The 16,587-nt window shown below is 38.8% G+C and overlaps 1 protein-coding gene across 3 annotated transcripts in view; it reads left to right on the top strand.

The window, feature by feature from the left end:
- The window catches only part of srgap3 (SLIT-ROBO Rho GTPase activating protein 3), a 58,983-nt gene extending 47,941 nt beyond the window's left edge, over positions 1 to 11,042 (top strand). For 2 of the 3 annotated variants that reach the window (XM_063474145.1, XM_063474146.1), the window contains exons 13-22: positions 872 to 932; positions 1,530 to 1,607; positions 1,710 to 1,844; positions 2,109 to 2,214; positions 2,967 to 3,194; positions 3,375 to 3,448; positions 5,364 to 5,544; positions 5,668 to 5,817; positions 5,911 to 6,220; positions 7,421 to 11,042. In XM_063474145.1, the coding sequence (XP_063330215.1) occupies positions 872 to 932; positions 1,530 to 1,607; positions 1,710 to 1,844; positions 2,109 to 2,214; positions 2,967 to 3,194; positions 3,375 to 3,448; positions 5,364 to 5,544; positions 5,668 to 5,817; positions 5,911 to 6,220; positions 7,421 to 7,867 (1,770 nt within the window). In that variant the 3' untranslated portion in view covers positions 7,868 to 11,042. Of the gene's footprint in view, positions 1 to 871; positions 933 to 1,529; positions 1,608 to 1,709; positions 1,845 to 2,108; positions 2,215 to 2,966; positions 3,195 to 3,374; positions 3,449 to 4,331; positions 4,392 to 5,363; positions 5,545 to 5,667; positions 5,818 to 5,910; positions 6,221 to 7,420 lie in introns of those variants that run through there. The other variant, XM_063474147.1, reaches the window with a different exon arrangement.
- The last annotated feature ends 5,545 nt before the right edge of the window (positions 11,043 to 16,587 follow it).

Genomic DNA, 16,587 nt, shown 5'->3' on the forward strand with positions numbered 1-16,587 from the left:
GCTACCCGAAACTGAACCCCCCCACCCTCATTCAGATCTGGCGTTTGGAACTATTTTGGTTTTCATGTGAAGTATGACCCTGATGGTAAGCGCGACAAAAGTAAAACAGTATGTCGGATGTGCCACGCAATGCTCAATTACATTGGTGGGAACTAGTGCGTTAGCGCAGTTAGCTCGGTAACGTGTTGACGCTGTCCAGCCCCACACACGGGGCGATCCGCGGTAACTCGTTAACGGAGATTTGCGGCGTTATGGCGTTAATGTCATTTTAACGAGATTAACGCTGACAGCACTAGTGGGAACACAATGAATATGACTGCACATTTACGCCAACATCATCCTAGTGCAAAGACAAGTGGAAGCAGACAAAAAACAACAAGCACACGTGCTACAGACTTTGCCCCAGTCATTTAGACAGCCGTTAGCACATGATTCTCCTTATGGGGACCTGATATGTTTAATATGCTGCTGAGAGTATACCCCAGAAGAAGCGTATAGTATAGCTTTTATTTTGGAAAGAGCCATTTCTCTGTAATAAACTCTCTTTTCCAAAGATGAGTGATTTCTCGATCAGATAGATTTATTTTTTTTAATTATTTTGTTGTTTCAGCAACATTACATTTAATAACTGTACTTTTGAGGTAAAATATATATTTATAATTTTAATAAATGACAAATTAAAAAGGCATGAACATTTTTTTGTATCGAAAAAATATCGAACCGTGACACCAAAGTATCGAACCTAACTGAACCGTGAATTTTGTGTATTGTTGCACCCCTAATAGATAGATAGATAGATAGATATAGATATCCCTTAATAGATCCCTATAAAAGCAAAAATTCATAATGTATTTATTTCTTTTCTTTTCAGGATTCAGGTCAACCAATTCCACTTGTTGTTGAAAGCTGTATCAGATACATCAATCTATACGGTAAGTCTTTCATCAAGTCCTTCTGCGTGATGGGGCAAAAATAATGAGAGTGAACTGTAAAGTAAAGTCCTTTGAAAACTTCTTTAGACTTACAAGAAGAGACATCAGCAGTCTATTTTCACAAATAGCTGCTGGTAGAAGCTTGCTCTACTCGCCACCACAGCCCTCAGCTGCTTACCAGTGATTTGACAGGCTCATAACAATAGGTCACACACTGAGAGTTTTGAAAGTCCCATTGGTCTTTGTTTAGTAAGTTCAGCCAACCCCCCACCCCACCCCCCCGCGCATAACTCCTCCCTGTCTACCTTTCACATCTGTCTTCAGCTCGTTGGTTTAGCCTGCAGGCCTTTCCCCTGGATCTGGACCTAATGAAACTACAGAAAACTGATTAGAACCCTCTAACTGGAACCATATGGTGCAGACTCAGTGAGGGGCCCTCTGCTGGAAAAATACGCATCTCCCTTTATGGCTAGATTACATTTCCTGCTCTGTGTTATGCGTTTCCAGTGGGCTTTCAAAGAAGCTGGCAGTGGTTTTGGAGATAATGGCAGCTAGCGTAACTCTAATTCAGTAAATTCTGGGTTGTATTTCTTTCAGGTTTGCAGCAGCAAGGCATATTCCGTGTGCCAGGATCGCAGGTGGAGGTCAATGATATTAAAAACTCATTTGAGAGAGGTTAGTCAATATTTCAACATGATCTGTGGGATGAACTACCTTGATACGTTTTTCAGTTCAACAAATGCTGCCGCTGAAAGCACTCGTGTGTTTCTTAATTAGGTGAGGATCCCTTGATTGATGATCAGAATGAGCATGATATTAACTCAGTGGCAGGCGTCCTGAAGCTGTACTTCAGAGGACTCGAGAACCCGCTCTTCCCAAAGGAGCGTTTCCTGGACTTCATCTCTACTATCAGTGAGTTAACAGACCTTGTTTCAAGCGTTTTTCACTGACCTTCACAGAAAAGAGAAAACACAGTGATAGGTAGATGTGTAGCTTTATTGGACTAGAGAAAGTCATGCCGTGCTGCACGTGGAAGCAGTCTAACAGTAACACCAGCGCTTTCTGCTTTGGGGTGCAGAATCTCCACCACCTTTTGCCTTGGCACTGTAGCCGCAGTTTGTGTCTCTCTTTTTTTTCAGTGCAGCATCTTTAAACGTCTCTGTTTCTGTCTTTCAGAGCTGGAGTCTGAAGCTGAGAGAGCACACCACATCCAGCAGATTATTGTCACTCTTCCTCGGACCATCATAATCGTCATGAGATATCTTTTTGCTTTCCTTAACCAGTGAGTCACACATTTCACTGCTTTGGGTCTCCCAAAACAGTGTAAAAAGATGAGTTCAGCGGTTGTTTAAGCACTAGGATATGACACTGAATCTTACACCTTTACTAATATGAAAATTACAGAATAGGCATACAATATGGAAAAAAGTATAGTATTTAAAATAAGACATGGTATTTATTACTATATCAGTGTTTTAGAAGTTATTTATAGGTTTCCATATTGGAATAAAAAACCTTTCTTCTGATAATAGATGTTATCTGTGCTCCTTTTACTGGATTTAGCTGATTTAATTGTCAAATTTGTTGGAGCCACATGAACTGCAATGATGCTGCTCAACCTCAGCTTAAGTACGATGTTCAAGTAGACATTTATTATGGCTTCCTCTTGATGATTTCCTTTTGATGACTCGATGATTTCGTTATTAAGAGTGGGCTGTGCGGTGTAAGTTGATTTCTTGGAGAGGTTGACTGATCAAAATGTTTTTCAAGCAAGCTGCAGTGATGACTGTACATAAGGACTGAAATCAGGTGAAGCCAGTGACTCCCTAAGAGACGCATCTGCTACTGCAAATTCTGTCAAAATAGACAAAATAGAAAGAGAAATTGAATCGTTTCTAAGTGAACTGATGAATCGGAATAATCAGATTAGCACATATTTATGTTGTTTGGTTATCAATAAGGTTTTAACTAAATAGATGTACAGTTTGCATACATAACAAAAAATTGTGACTTCTGTCCTGTGTCGTCCGACAGTCTTTCACAGTACAGTGATGAGAACATGATGGATACATACAATTTAGCTATCTGCTTTGGTCCAACTCTGATGCCCATCCCAGATGGCCAGGATCCTGTAACATGTCAAGCTCATGTTAACGAAGTCATCAAAACTATAATTAGCCACAATGAAGTCATCTTTCCAAGTCAACGAGAGCTGGATGGCCCAGTCTATGAGAAGTGCATGACCGGGGGCGAAGAGTATTGGTAGGTATTGTGGTACAGTGTAATACTTATGTGACACTATAGTGTGTTCAACTCTGTTTTGCATTGATTTTAAGGCTGAATTGTGACACTAAATTAACAAATTCACTGTACAAACATGATTTTTTCATATTTTTTTTATCTACATATTAATGTCTTTCTGGTCTCTTTTTGTTTCTCTAGTGACAGTCCACACAGTGAACCAGGAACCATTGATGAGGCTGATAATGGGACAGAACCACACACCAGCGATGAGGGTTAGTCACTTCGTTTTTTTTTTATTAAAGGCCTCGTAGTAATTTTTCTCCCACTGACCAACAGTAACAGGCCACCACTTGAATTACTATAAAAGGCTTTAGGACCTAATACCTTTATAACCAAGCTAAGGTGTTGAACATGAAAAATTATCCTCCTGCTGAACATCTGCATTATTGCTGTGAAAGAGAGGCTATCAAGAAGCCATTCTTAAGGAAGAAAGACGGAGAAAAAGCTGAGCTATGCCACATTACAGAAGAACTAGACTAAAAATCACCCTGGAGAACTATTCCTGAAAATTACCTAAAGAGAATTTACAATAAGAGAGTTCAGGCTGTGCTGAAGAGTAAAGGTGGTCAAATCAAATATTGACCCTTTAAGCTCTGTTCTTGCTTTATACACTATATCTCCATGCATGTTTGCATTTTTCAATAAATTGCTGCACCTTTTTTCCATTTTTGTAGCAAAGAAAAGAAATAAGGGCCAGTGAAGACTTGCAAACCGCTGTAAGCAGTCAGGCTACCTCTATGCCTATACAGCGTATAAACCTACCTATAAAGGGCAGAGCTGTTATTTTCATTTAGCTCTGATGTCAGTGGCCATCTGAACTGTGGTCTTGCGTCTGTAGTTAAATTCAGAACTTCAGCATAACGTTATCATTCTCTCACATTGTGGTAGATTGTAGTTTTAGACTTGTTGTGGTTAACTATCATTCTAATGCTCCAGAGACAACTATTTTTAAAAGCAGATATACTGGTCGTTTGCTAAGCAATTCACATTTTAAACATGTGTATAACAAGGATTTCATATAATATTTTATATGTGGGATTTTAGAATTGTTTGTGGATCAGAAAGTCTTAAATATAGCCTGACCTTTTTTATTAGTGCTTTTGACTGAGAGGTGAGCAAGGCTTGAGCTGCAGCGGCTTCTGATCACAACAGCTTAAGTGATGTTTGAAGCTGAAGGCAAGTTGAGTAAACAGTATTGGCATGCAGCACTGCCTCTTTGATCTATTTGTGTGTGTGTGTGTGTGTGTGTGTGTCTGGCCACCCCACCCCCTGCTCTCATGCTTGTTCTTTGTTTAGCATTAGTCAGCAACTCTCCTGAGACTTTCTCCTTTGTGTAGTACTTCCTCAGTCCCACTCTTAGCTTTGAATCCATAATCAGGGCAGGCACGTAAGCTAAAAACACAGGTAAAACAGAGAATCATATCTCCTCTCGGTGACAACAACTATCTGTGACATTCATCTGTGTTGTTGGCTCTTTTGGTACTTTTCTTACTTGGTAAGACCAAAGGCTGGTTTCCTGTTGCAGGTTATTCTCCTTCTGGCCTTAGTATTGGGAGTGAAGTGCTGTGTTTTTGCAGTTTGTCTCCTGTGGCAATGCTTCAGGTTTAATTTAAGAAATTAAAATTTAGTTCTTACACGCGCTGCAATGACAGTGTCCTTATAGTTGAAATAAAACATGAACAAAGCTGCTTTTCAACTTTGTCTTGTGCTCTCTTCTGTAACACTCAGACACACCTCTAATGGGTTCTCAAAATAAAACTACACTTGCAGGTTTTCTGGCTCATAGATGATTCCTGTTCAACATACAGTGAACTCTGACTGACCCCTACTGACCTTTTGAAATCCACCTTTCAAATCAAATCAAACTCTCCAGTTCAGTTACTATTGAAGCAAACAAGAAATGTTAGAAAACATAATATGTGCTTCAGTTTTTATTTTTACAGCCCACATACACAAGTAATAAAGTTGATATAAAGGAAACGTGCCTGTTTGAGGGATTTACCACAGAAAAAAGAGCTATGAGATAAAGCTTACACAGTGCTGTCTGTCTCTGTGGTATGACTAATCATGCTGTGTCCACTTTGATACGTTTTTTTTCATGCTTCCTTTCTTGTTTGTTTCTTTCAGAAGTGGAACAGATTGAGGCCATTGCCAAATTTGACTATGTGGGACGCAGTCCCAGGGAGCTGTCCTTCAAGAAGGGAGCCTCCCTGCTTCTGTATCACAGAGCATCTGAAGACTGGTGGGAAGGCCGTCACAATGGCGTGGATGGCCTCATCCCTCATCAGTACATCGTAGTACAAGACCTGTACGTGCCAACAGACTGAGCTTTAGTAGTTCTTTATCTTGTGTTAAGTACTGTAAGCCCTTTGTATTTGTTGTAGTCTGCATCCATAGCTTATTCTTAGTGCACCTGAATCTGCTCTTTCAGAGATGATGCGTTCTCAGATAACCTCAGCCAGAAAGCAGATAGTGAAGCCAGCAGTGGACCGTTGCTGGAAGATAAGGGTTCATCCAAAAATGATGTCCCATCACCATGCGAGCAATCACCGGATTACAACTTTGGAGGAGTCATGGGGAGGTACATTTAAAAATAAACACCTTTCATTTTTCAAGTGTTTGTAATGTTGAGACATTTTCTTGACAGTTGATATGATCTGATCCATGTCTGCAGGGTCAGGTTGCGATCTGATGGAGCAGCAATCCCGCGTCGCCGAACAGACACCCAGAGCCCAACAAGAGTGCCTGACACTCCACCACGGGCTGCAGCCTGTCCTAGCAGCCCTCACAAGGTATCCATCAGCAAAGGCCGCATGGAGAGCCCAGAAAAAAGGCGCCTTGGTACCTTTGGCAGTGCAGGAAGCATAAACTATCCAGATAGGAAGGGCTATCCTGAGGGCCACCCACTGAGGCCAGTGCCAGGGACCACTCGCCACAGCAGCCTGGGGGACCACAAATCACTAGACACTGAGGCTCTGGCAGAGGTAAGACTAAAATAAACAGTTTGAAATTTTAATTCACAGAGTATGTCTCTTGTCTCAAACATTAATAGGGTACAAGTGAGAACAGTTGACAGGGAAACCTGTCTGAGAGCAGGAGATGTGACCGTATACAGTATAAAACATGGACGTAACTACCTGGTTAGAAAAAATGAAGCCAATGCCAAAGTGCAATAAACCTGTTTCTGTCTGACAGCCACCAGATGGCGATAGCTTAGATTGCAAAAAGACGTTTGCTATTATAGAAGTCTACAAGAAAAAGGCTTTCTGTCCTAACCTATGTGAACACTTTTCTTCTGAATTTATGAGTTCAGTCACTCACTTTGGCTCATGTTGGGAAAAAATTAGATCTGTCTGATAAATCTTCATTATGCCATCTTTCAAAATGGAGGATTATTTGTGGTATGAAACCACAAGCTCATTGGCTAAGGAGTTGTTAATCACAAGTTGTTAGCCAACTAGCATGCGGTTTCACAGTCAGACCCACTAATCCTCATCATATCTAGTTTTTGCTAGCAAGATGGCGATGGCGGAAAAGCTTGATACTTCCTGATAGGTACTGATACTTCACAATGGATGACATCACTGTAGCCAACATCCAAGTTTGATATTGTTGCACTAAGGTAGACCTGTATCTCTAAAACCGAAGCTAGAGCACACTGCTGGCCTTGATCCAGGTTCTCTTCACTTGCTAACCAGTGCATAAATAAGCTTGCTTTAGAATTTCGGAAGGGTCAGTGTTTCAAAGGGTTTGGAATAACTAATAAAGTTAGGATTAGTATTAGGATCCATAGTACTATGGGCAAATGTACAGATGTGCTGATGTATATACACGTACCAATATACAGATGATCTGTATTGCTATACAGAGGGGCAGATATACAGATGTACTATGAACAAATATACAGATGTGCTACGTATATACAACACAGCTAATTTGCAAAATCTGAAGAGATGCTGGGCCTCGCATGATGCACGCGCCACCATCTTGAGTTTTTTTTCTACCCAGTATGAATATAAACAGGACAATAACAGTGGTATGTTTAAGCCATTTTATGGAAGTATAAATATATTTGACATGATAACTAAGCTTTTTTGTAAACCGTGTTAAACAAAACTTTTTTTAGGTAACGCAGTGGAGTCCTGGCTTTTATTTCTGATTCTCTGCTTTGTTCCTCTCTTCAGGACATAGAGAAGACTATGAATACGGCACTTCATGAGCTGCGGGAGCTGGAGCGCCAAAACACCGTTAAACAGGCTCCCGATGTTGTCTTGGACACGCTGGAGCCAATGAAGAATCCAGTTAGCTCAGAGCCCGGGAGTCCACTGCACACCATTATGATCCGTGATCCAGATGCTGCCATGCGGCGCAGTAGCAGCTCCACATCTGAGATGATGACCACCTTTAAACCGGCTCTCTCTGCCCGGCTGGCTGGAGCACAGTTACGCCCCCCGCCCATGAGACCGGTGCGACCTCCTCCAACGCAGCACCGCTCAAGCAGCTCCAGCTCTTCAGGGGTCGGCAGTCCAGCTGTGACTCCCACTGAGAAGATGTTTCCGAGTAACAATGCATCTGCAGGTTCCAATGTGAATATTTCCGGTGATGGCGGAGATAAGTCTGGTACCATGTAGCAAAGGTGGAAGCTTGTAGGCAAGAGGCCTGTGAAGCTTTCCAAGTGGGAGAAAAGCTTATGGAAACAGATGTTGATGTGTGCAAACCAGATACGGATATACTCCTGTCTGTTTTTTGCTTGACTTAATTCGTATATAAAGGATGCCACTAAAGCTTCTAAAGTATGTTACCATGGTAATAAAGCAGTGGCAGAAGCTGTAGAGGTGTGATAAAGCTCAGCTCTCTTTGAAACTTGATTTAACTAGACTAAATGTGTATAGGAATACGTGTATTTCAGTTATACCTCAGTTTTAACAAAATTCTGTGGCCATGTTCTTGTTTCAGAGATGCAATGAATGCAAGTAAAGCAATACTTGTGTGAAATTTGGTTTTCTACCCATCACATGTCCAGTCTAGCCGATCTTTCAGTCCCTCCTGTTATGTGAAAACGCCTCATGTTGGCAGTTGTTCAGGCGTAAAAATATGTCAGTTTGTCCATTTTGGGCAAAGGCCTTATGGCTCTAAATACAAACTTACTTGAAATAACCATCCTTTCTGTTTGTATTATAATACATTGGATCTTCAGCAACATAACAGTGAAATTTATTCCTGCATGCACAGATTGGGGAAAATAAGGGAAAGTTGCATCACTGAAAGGAGACTTGTAATGAAATGATCTGTGAACAAGCTTGCTAATTCTAAGAAATCCATATGACTTTAAACTCTGATCCACAAGAATGAAAAACTAAAATCAGGATTCAGATGCCCACATATTAAAAAAAATAATGCCTTGCCACCATACGTTGACTTTTCGTGTGGGTGTCGCTGCAAAAGATGGAGCATCTTGGCATGAAGATGATCTGTGAAGTCTTAGAAGTTACTAATCAGTACTAGAGTAAAATAAGTCGGCCTCTACCATCATGCATGGTTGAACAGTGGACAGACGTAACACGGCTGTTTCCATGTTTTATTTTGTTTTTCTAGTTGCTGTGTATGGAATGCAGAAGAATAATGCACCAACTAATGTAGGAATCCTGTGGTAAACTTGTACATAATATATAGCTAGTAATTTGTAAGTGTTATTTGTGTACAGGTTAATATGAAATGTCGTAAAGGGTTGATATGAATGGCACTTGTAAGGATTCTGAACCACCTTTTTATCATTTCCGGTAAAGTTCAAACATTTTGACTGAAAAAAAAAAAAGAAAACAAAGAGTTCAGATCATCATTCACCATAGTACTGTTCAAATGGTACGCATTTGAACTATAGACCACTAATTGCTGCTGGAAACAACACAAAGTATGTTTTTGACATATCTTTCAGTCTCTTCACAGTTCGCAAAAGGTTTTCAGGTTCAAGTCATATTTGGGTGATTTTTAGTATTACGAAAGAAACAGTGAAACTTCTGATGGTTCCTCTTTCACACTGAAAATGCTGTGCTCACCCAGAAAAGCTGGAGAACTAGATGTGTTAACGTGCAGTCATCAGAACGGCCTCCTTCTTTCTGCCTTTTACATGATAGATTGTCTATGGTTACCGATACACTCAGATTGTAGACTCGTACTCTTGGTTGGAGGAAATCTAAAGAAGAACATTTAAGTATTTATATCTACTGTACCTCTTGTCATCCTGACAGCTGTAATCTAAAGACCCTGTAATCCGCATCCCAAAGAGCCTGCTCTGTTCTGCATGTCTTGCGCTGTAATGTGGGACTCGACGGTATGTGGTGCCTTGGCTTGGTGAAACGCACAACTTAATTAAAAATTGGACTAACTGGCCTTAGTATTTACGTGGGTTGAGAGTGATGAATTAAGATACTCGTAACTGTTGCTAGATCAGAAGTGAACAAGAACTAACAACGCCTGATTGAACAAAAGCAAAATAACAAAAATGCATCGAATCTAACAAAATTATTCGCATGTAAATCACAGTTTCCCTGTCAAATGCAGACACCTGATGTAAAATGAAAATACTCGCTTGTTCTTGGTGTATTGTTTGCTTTTCGACTATCAAATTATTTACCTATATACAAAAGTACAGGGTGGAAGGATTAGTAAGAACAGAGAGCTAGTACAGCCAGAATAAAGTTGATATAGCATTTAAATGTACACAGTGCTGTCACACCCTCTGCTGGTTCCTGCTGGTATTGCGTAAGCAAGCGGAGGCTATTGCTCTCGATGGGCATTATGATCCAGATATCATCGCAATGGTTAAATGAATCCTTCTAGTTTTAACATCTTATTGTCCTGGTTATTAGTTTTGCACCAGTTGATCTGCAGTATATGAAGTTAATGTTACAAAACGCTTCTGTTATTAAAATATGAAGAAAGCACACAATTCAATTTAAAAGGGGGGAAATAAATCACATTTAGCTAGATTATTTTTTGTTTTGTTTTTATTTATAGACTATAAGTGGAGCAGAAAATTTGAGTGCCTTTTGTGCACAACATCAATTTTTATTGGACTTTTACTTTTTTACTTTTTTAACTGTGATATGTGGTTAGTTGTCATGTTTATTATAAACTGATGTTGCCTTTTTTTAATCTTTATTTTCTCTTGCTACTCAGTAGTCAGGCCAACATAAGTGTTATATTGTGTATAAAATCATTGAACTGCTCGTCTGTGCTTGGGTGAGACCTGAAGATCAGGAGCTATAAGAACTACTGTATACATAATCTACTGGCAGAGCTCGGTAGAATCATCTCCTTTACTTTTTGGGGGTTTCCCTGTGAACTGCCTGTGCTGTGGTTGAGCCTTTAATTCTTGCCATTTTGCTCCATCCCTTTCAAAAAAACATCGCTGCCAGATGGACTCATATGGACCCTCTACATGAGAGGTTATAAGGCACTTGGTGCACTCTCATCAGTCCCTACATGTGATGTTACACTGACATTTTCTTTTCTGGAATGTGTGCTTAAATGGGTTACACTGATTGTCTGGTGACAAGAGAAGACAGCAAGCTATTAATCAAGAAGAAAATCCCAGTTTGAGAACAGAATATGGGCCCATCGGAGGACCGGAGTGTGAGTTGCTGTCACGCTGTTTACTTTCTCTTTAATTGTTTGTCTGGTGATGCTGTTTGTTGGTGAGTGTCTGGTGGGTTGAAACCTGTGATGTAACGTACATCATGCCACTGACTGGATGTTGAAAACTCCTGCATCCAAATAAAAACCATTATTGCTCTGTCATCCAGACTTTCTGAGTCACTGGTTTTGATGCTTGAAAAGAAAAACAAAACAAAGAACATAATCAGAGAGATGTTTGTCTTCTCTGTCTTCAAATAGCCATACATCTTTACTGGGAAACCTTGTCAAGGCTAAACATTACTGTAAGTGTAATATTGAGGTACATACAACTTTTCAAAAAAAAAAAATTACTTTATATTTGGAGCAAATTATTCTACTATAACTATATATAGCTATAGAAATGACTAAAATGACCTTTTAGATTAAGATTTTACAAACCAAATATCTGATCATTTGTCTCAGAAAATATGATCTAGTGTTACACATTAAACTATTTAGCAATTTAAAATAAAAAAAAATAAAAAACTACTTCAAACGACCTCCAGCTTGAAGTTTCTATTCAATTCGGAGCCACTATACAATTTTGCAGTATGCATAAACCATGGTTTTTTTGGCACACCTGTTTAAGTTTACAGCACAAATGTCTAATCAGCAAATCACATAGCAGCAACTCAGTGCATTTAAACATATAGAGTCCAGATGACCTGCTGAAGTTCAAACTGAGCATCAGAATAGGGGAGAAAGCAGATTTGAACACGGCGTGGTTGTTGGTGCTAGATGAACTGGTCTGAGTAAGTAGGAAACTGATGATCTGCTGGGATTTTCCCACACAGCCATCTATAGGGTTTACAGAGAATGTGCTGAAAAGGAGAAAATATCCAGTAAGCATCACTTCACCTGATAAAAAATGTCTTGTTGATGTCAGATGGCATCAACTCTGTAATGCTATCATGTCAATATGAACCAAAATCTTTGAGAAAAGTTTCTAGGACCTCGTTAAATGTGTGCCACGAATAATAAAAGCAGATCTGAAGGAGAACAGGGGTCCTACCCTGTCATAACAGGATATAACTAATGATGTGGCACTGAGTATATAATGGACAGCATGGAACTGTAATACGGTATGTTAAAGTATAATCGTTATGTTTAGACACACTGCTTAGGTACTTTTATCAAGTACAATTTTGATTGCCGTGTGTGCATAGTGAAGAATTTTTATTATTGAGTGCATTGGAGAACTCTTAAAAACATGTCGGTCCAAAATCTCTCGTGACTGTGAAAGACATTGCATGTAATTATCTAATTTTCGTGATTTACTCAGACTGTTAGAAGATCTGTAATACTCCAGGGTTTGGGGCATTGTGATTGTGGATGAGACCACACCCATCAGGATTGAAATGCGTAATTAAATAATCAAAGTGATGATTCAAATCATCACTTTGATTCAAATCATCACTTTATTCGGCGGTGACCGTTCTTTCTAGAGACAAGTGAACCTCAGCCATGCCAGAAACATTTTCCCTAGAACACAACTCCCCTGTCACCCATTTATATATAAAAGCTCCCTGAACTCTAATCACATCTGTTCTCCATGAATGAGGGACAGATGACAAATACTGTAGATGAATGATCTTTGTTTTCACAGTTCCATAGCAATGCAGTGGGTTTATATAAAATTAAAAAAATGATGCCGCCCGTTAACCAGATTTTGTAGTTAATTCAATGGCCACACGATGGAGACTCTGCCGCATAGAAAGTGTCATAAGCTTTACATGGTAAGTTTGCAGTCAGCAATTTGTCGATTACTCTTTAACTAAGTGAGAGGAACACATTTTTGCATGAATTATATGATTGCATCTCCCGTTGAAATTGACTTTCTAGTCCATTGGTCAGAGAGTGTTTCACGGGCAGCTTCCACTGACAGAGCATAAACAAAATTTAATTTGTTCCACCTGAGAAATCCCTGTTCAACAAGAACATGTCAAACAAGCAACTGTGTTCACATTTTTCATTAGAATTACTTCTTACTAACAAATCAACGATTTCTTGAGGATATATTTAAATTGTGGTTATGTAGATGAGGGATAAGATCAGCTGGAGATCTTCCTGCGTTAAAGATGTGATGCCCCGTCAAATATTCATAGATAACAAAAGCTTTTTTGACCCCAAATTCAGTAACAAAATAATGAAAATCATATTAATTTAGTTGAACTCAATCTTTAATTCCTTTGTTTGATGATGTAGTGAGCACCACAGCACACATCCCAGCTAGGCCCAGTAAAAAAGAGGGCCGTAAAAGTAAAAAAAAAAGTGAATTTGTTTGCTAGAATTAATTATGCTAATGATCTCATAAATTATTCACGTTACTTAGAAATGAAAGACTACGAAAAATTAATTGGCAATAAAATCTACACTTGCTTCCTCTGTTATAGGAACGCTTTTATCTCTACAATGCGCTAGGTATCAACAAGAACAGATGCTGCAGCACGTTTGAAAAATAAGTTGCGTAAGCCTCTCCCGTGGCACAGCTTGGCTCGTCTTCCATTATAATTAATGCACAAATTACAGAAAATGCTCCAGCAACAAATAATCTCATTGTGAAAGTCACACCAGAACAAAATTATCATAACTTCTTTCACCTTCACTGTCTTCATTTTAGCTAGATCATAATGATTAATGGTGAAGTAGTCACACTCTTTGGTTAAAAGCATCCGAGGACCAGTAAAGAGCCATAGATCATTCGTGGTAATAAAAAAGTCAGTTTTAATTTCATTCAACATTTCCATGTGGATTCTTTTATAGCTGTAAAATAAGCAATATGTACTTTTCGTCATGCTCAAAGAGATGATGTCAGAAAATTAATTTACAATAACCAAAGCAGAGACATTAAAAACTGGAACGCACCACCTGGTTTGTTTGTTTTTTTTTTTATTTCAGCCTACAGTCATGTGAAGGAAGGAAGCTTTCACAGGACTCTAAGCAGTCCTGTGAAATATTAAGTACATCTTTACTGTTTTCAGAGAAGTTAAGACGGTAAATAGCAGTCAGGTGATGCTGATCAAATTTGTGAGTGCCTCAGTAAAAGCAGAGGTTTTGGCAGTTTGCAGGTTTGACACATTCAGGTGTGTATTAATGCAATGTCATCTTCTCAGGAGTGGGAATCTCAGAAAATTCAGCCAAAGGTCAGGCCATGCTTAGAGAAACTGTCTCAGACTGCAGGTCTCCTCCTTTAGCAATACGATTAGAAAAAAGACTGAACAAGCATGGCTTGTTTGGAAGGGTTGTCAGGAGGAAGCCTCTTCTCTCTAGAAAAGAACATGATATCAAAACTTAGCGTTGGAAAGTTGCACCTGAAGAAAAAAAAACACAAGACTCCAGGAACAACTTCCTTTGGACATACCAGATCAAAGTGGAGATCTTTAGCCATAATTCACAGCACTATGCTTGGCGAAAACCAAACATAGCATATCAACTGTGGCACACGGTGGTGGAGGGATGATAGTTTGGGCTTGTTTTGCAGCCATAGGACCTGGGCAACTTGCAGTCATTCAGTCTACCTTAACCTCTGTATCTGGCCATCTGTCCAACAAAGGTTACTGCTAAAGCTTGTCCCGCTTTGGGTCATGTGACAGGACAATGATCCCAAGCAGAGCAGCAAATTTACAATGACCAAGTCCAGACCTCGCCCTGATTGAAATACTGTGCCAGGATCTTAAGATACCTGTGCATAAAACAAATCCCTACAGTCCTCAATTAACTGAAGCACTGCTGTAAAAAAGAGTGGGTCAAAATTCCTTCAGTGATCTGAGAGACTCACAGAGTCATACAGAAAATGATTAGCTCAAATATTGCTGCTAGAATGTGATATAGAAGGTATTGAATCATAATGTGTGTTGTTTTCACACGACTGCAAAAAGTGCTATGAAGTCTTTCTTTTTCCCCACAAATGTCATTACAGAATTACAATACACTACAGTACATTACAGTAAACTAAAATCACACAGAGTGAGTAAGTAGGAGTTCTTCTCCATAGTACTTTGGCACTGTACATGAATATGAAAGGGACTGAATCAGAGATTTTTTAGTTGAGAGAGAGCCTAGAACAGATTGAAATTTGATTTGGCAAGAAAGACACTTCTGTGGAAAGATGAGAACATCAGGCTTTATTATTTTTCATAGCTTTTCAGTCTGTTGGATAAAAATGAGAGTGCAGAAGAGATGCCTCAAATACATAATAATTTACACTGTATGCCAATTGTTAATTTTACTTTAGTGATTCCTCTTTATTAAAAAAACAAGTTCTGACCTCAATTAGAAATGGAAACATTTTATTTCCAACAACAACTCAGTCAGCAGACTTGCATGGCTATAGTAGATTGCAACACCTCCAAATTCAGTGACATTTCTAGCTATGCCTGTATCTTTGAAGTGCAGGAGTGGAGCAGGGTAGTGCATATACAGCATGCATAATAAATGTAGCCTGAAGACAAAGATCCACAGACATGTTGGCCCTGCAAATGTTATTGTTTATGTGCACCCTCCTACAAGGCAAGCCAAAAAAACATGACATGCCTTGCATGAAACCAGGTCAATAAATATTACTGATTACACCCTGATGGCAAATAGGTGGACATGAACACTCTGGGATTTTACAGTTGTTTATTTCTGTATTTATTTATTTTATTGCATTGTCATACCAAACATTGTTGTAAAATTGTGATGACTCTCTAAAGTGAATTCTTTGAATGGTGCGATTTCATATAAAATAAACCAAACCAAATGTTTCATTGTAGATATTTGGGCTCAAGTCTTATTTGTTGTTAGTACATAATATTTATCATCAATTCATTTATTAAGCTAAAGCAAACCTTCCCGGAAAATAGACCATTAATATAAGGGTATTAAATGTACTCTGAGCCTCTCATTAAATAGTTAAGTGTCTGTGAAATTGTATATTCTTTGAATGTCAACTGCATGAACTAATGCAACTCAAACTGCAGTTACATTTAGAAAAAGATGTGTGAAGTCACTGGTTGTAAACCACATGTCAGACTACAAAAAAATACTAAAACTCAGGTATTTGGGCTATCGAAATACACTGAAAAAATGTTTCTTTAACAGCAAAGTTATTCGTTTTACTCAGACTACAATTCTATGGAAGAGGATTAGTGCCACTGGAAAAAAAATGGGGACTTCTTATTCAAAATGTTACTTAATAAAGCTTCACAAAAATCAGTTTTATTCCTTAAAATTCACCACAAACAAAAGCTATGGTTTTACTAAAAAAGCTGATTTTTTAAAGGTAAAACCAAAATTTTGTCACTATCAGCTTGCCAAATTTATTATAGAGTGTTTTTAGAACAAAGGCTGTGTTTTATGTACAAAAAAATCAATAAAAATTTAAAAATAAAGTACTGAAGTTATCAGTGCTATTTACACAACAGTTGCTAAAGAGAAAAAAAAGAACATTAGACAAAGCAAAACGATTCCCCTAAAAAGTGATATTGCTAATGTAACGGCCATTAACATTAACAACATTTCTATCACTGTGAAAACATGCTGTAGTTCTAATTTCTCCTAAATTTGAGTCTGTTCCTTCCTAATATAAACTAACAGAAATTCTTTAGACTTTCCCTGAAGTGTATCTGAATACAAATTAGGTCTAAAAGACAAACAAAACAATGCAGTGTCCACATGTCTCTTTGGCTGGTCC

The sequence above is a fragment of the Pelmatolapia mariae genome, linkage group LG5, assembly GCF_036321145.2.
Source record: "Pelmatolapia mariae isolate MD_Pm_ZW linkage group LG5, Pm_UMD_F_2, whole genome shotgun sequence".
NCBI classification, from domain to species: domain Eukaryota; kingdom Metazoa; phylum Chordata; class Actinopteri; order Cichliformes; family Cichlidae; genus Pelmatolapia; species Pelmatolapia mariae.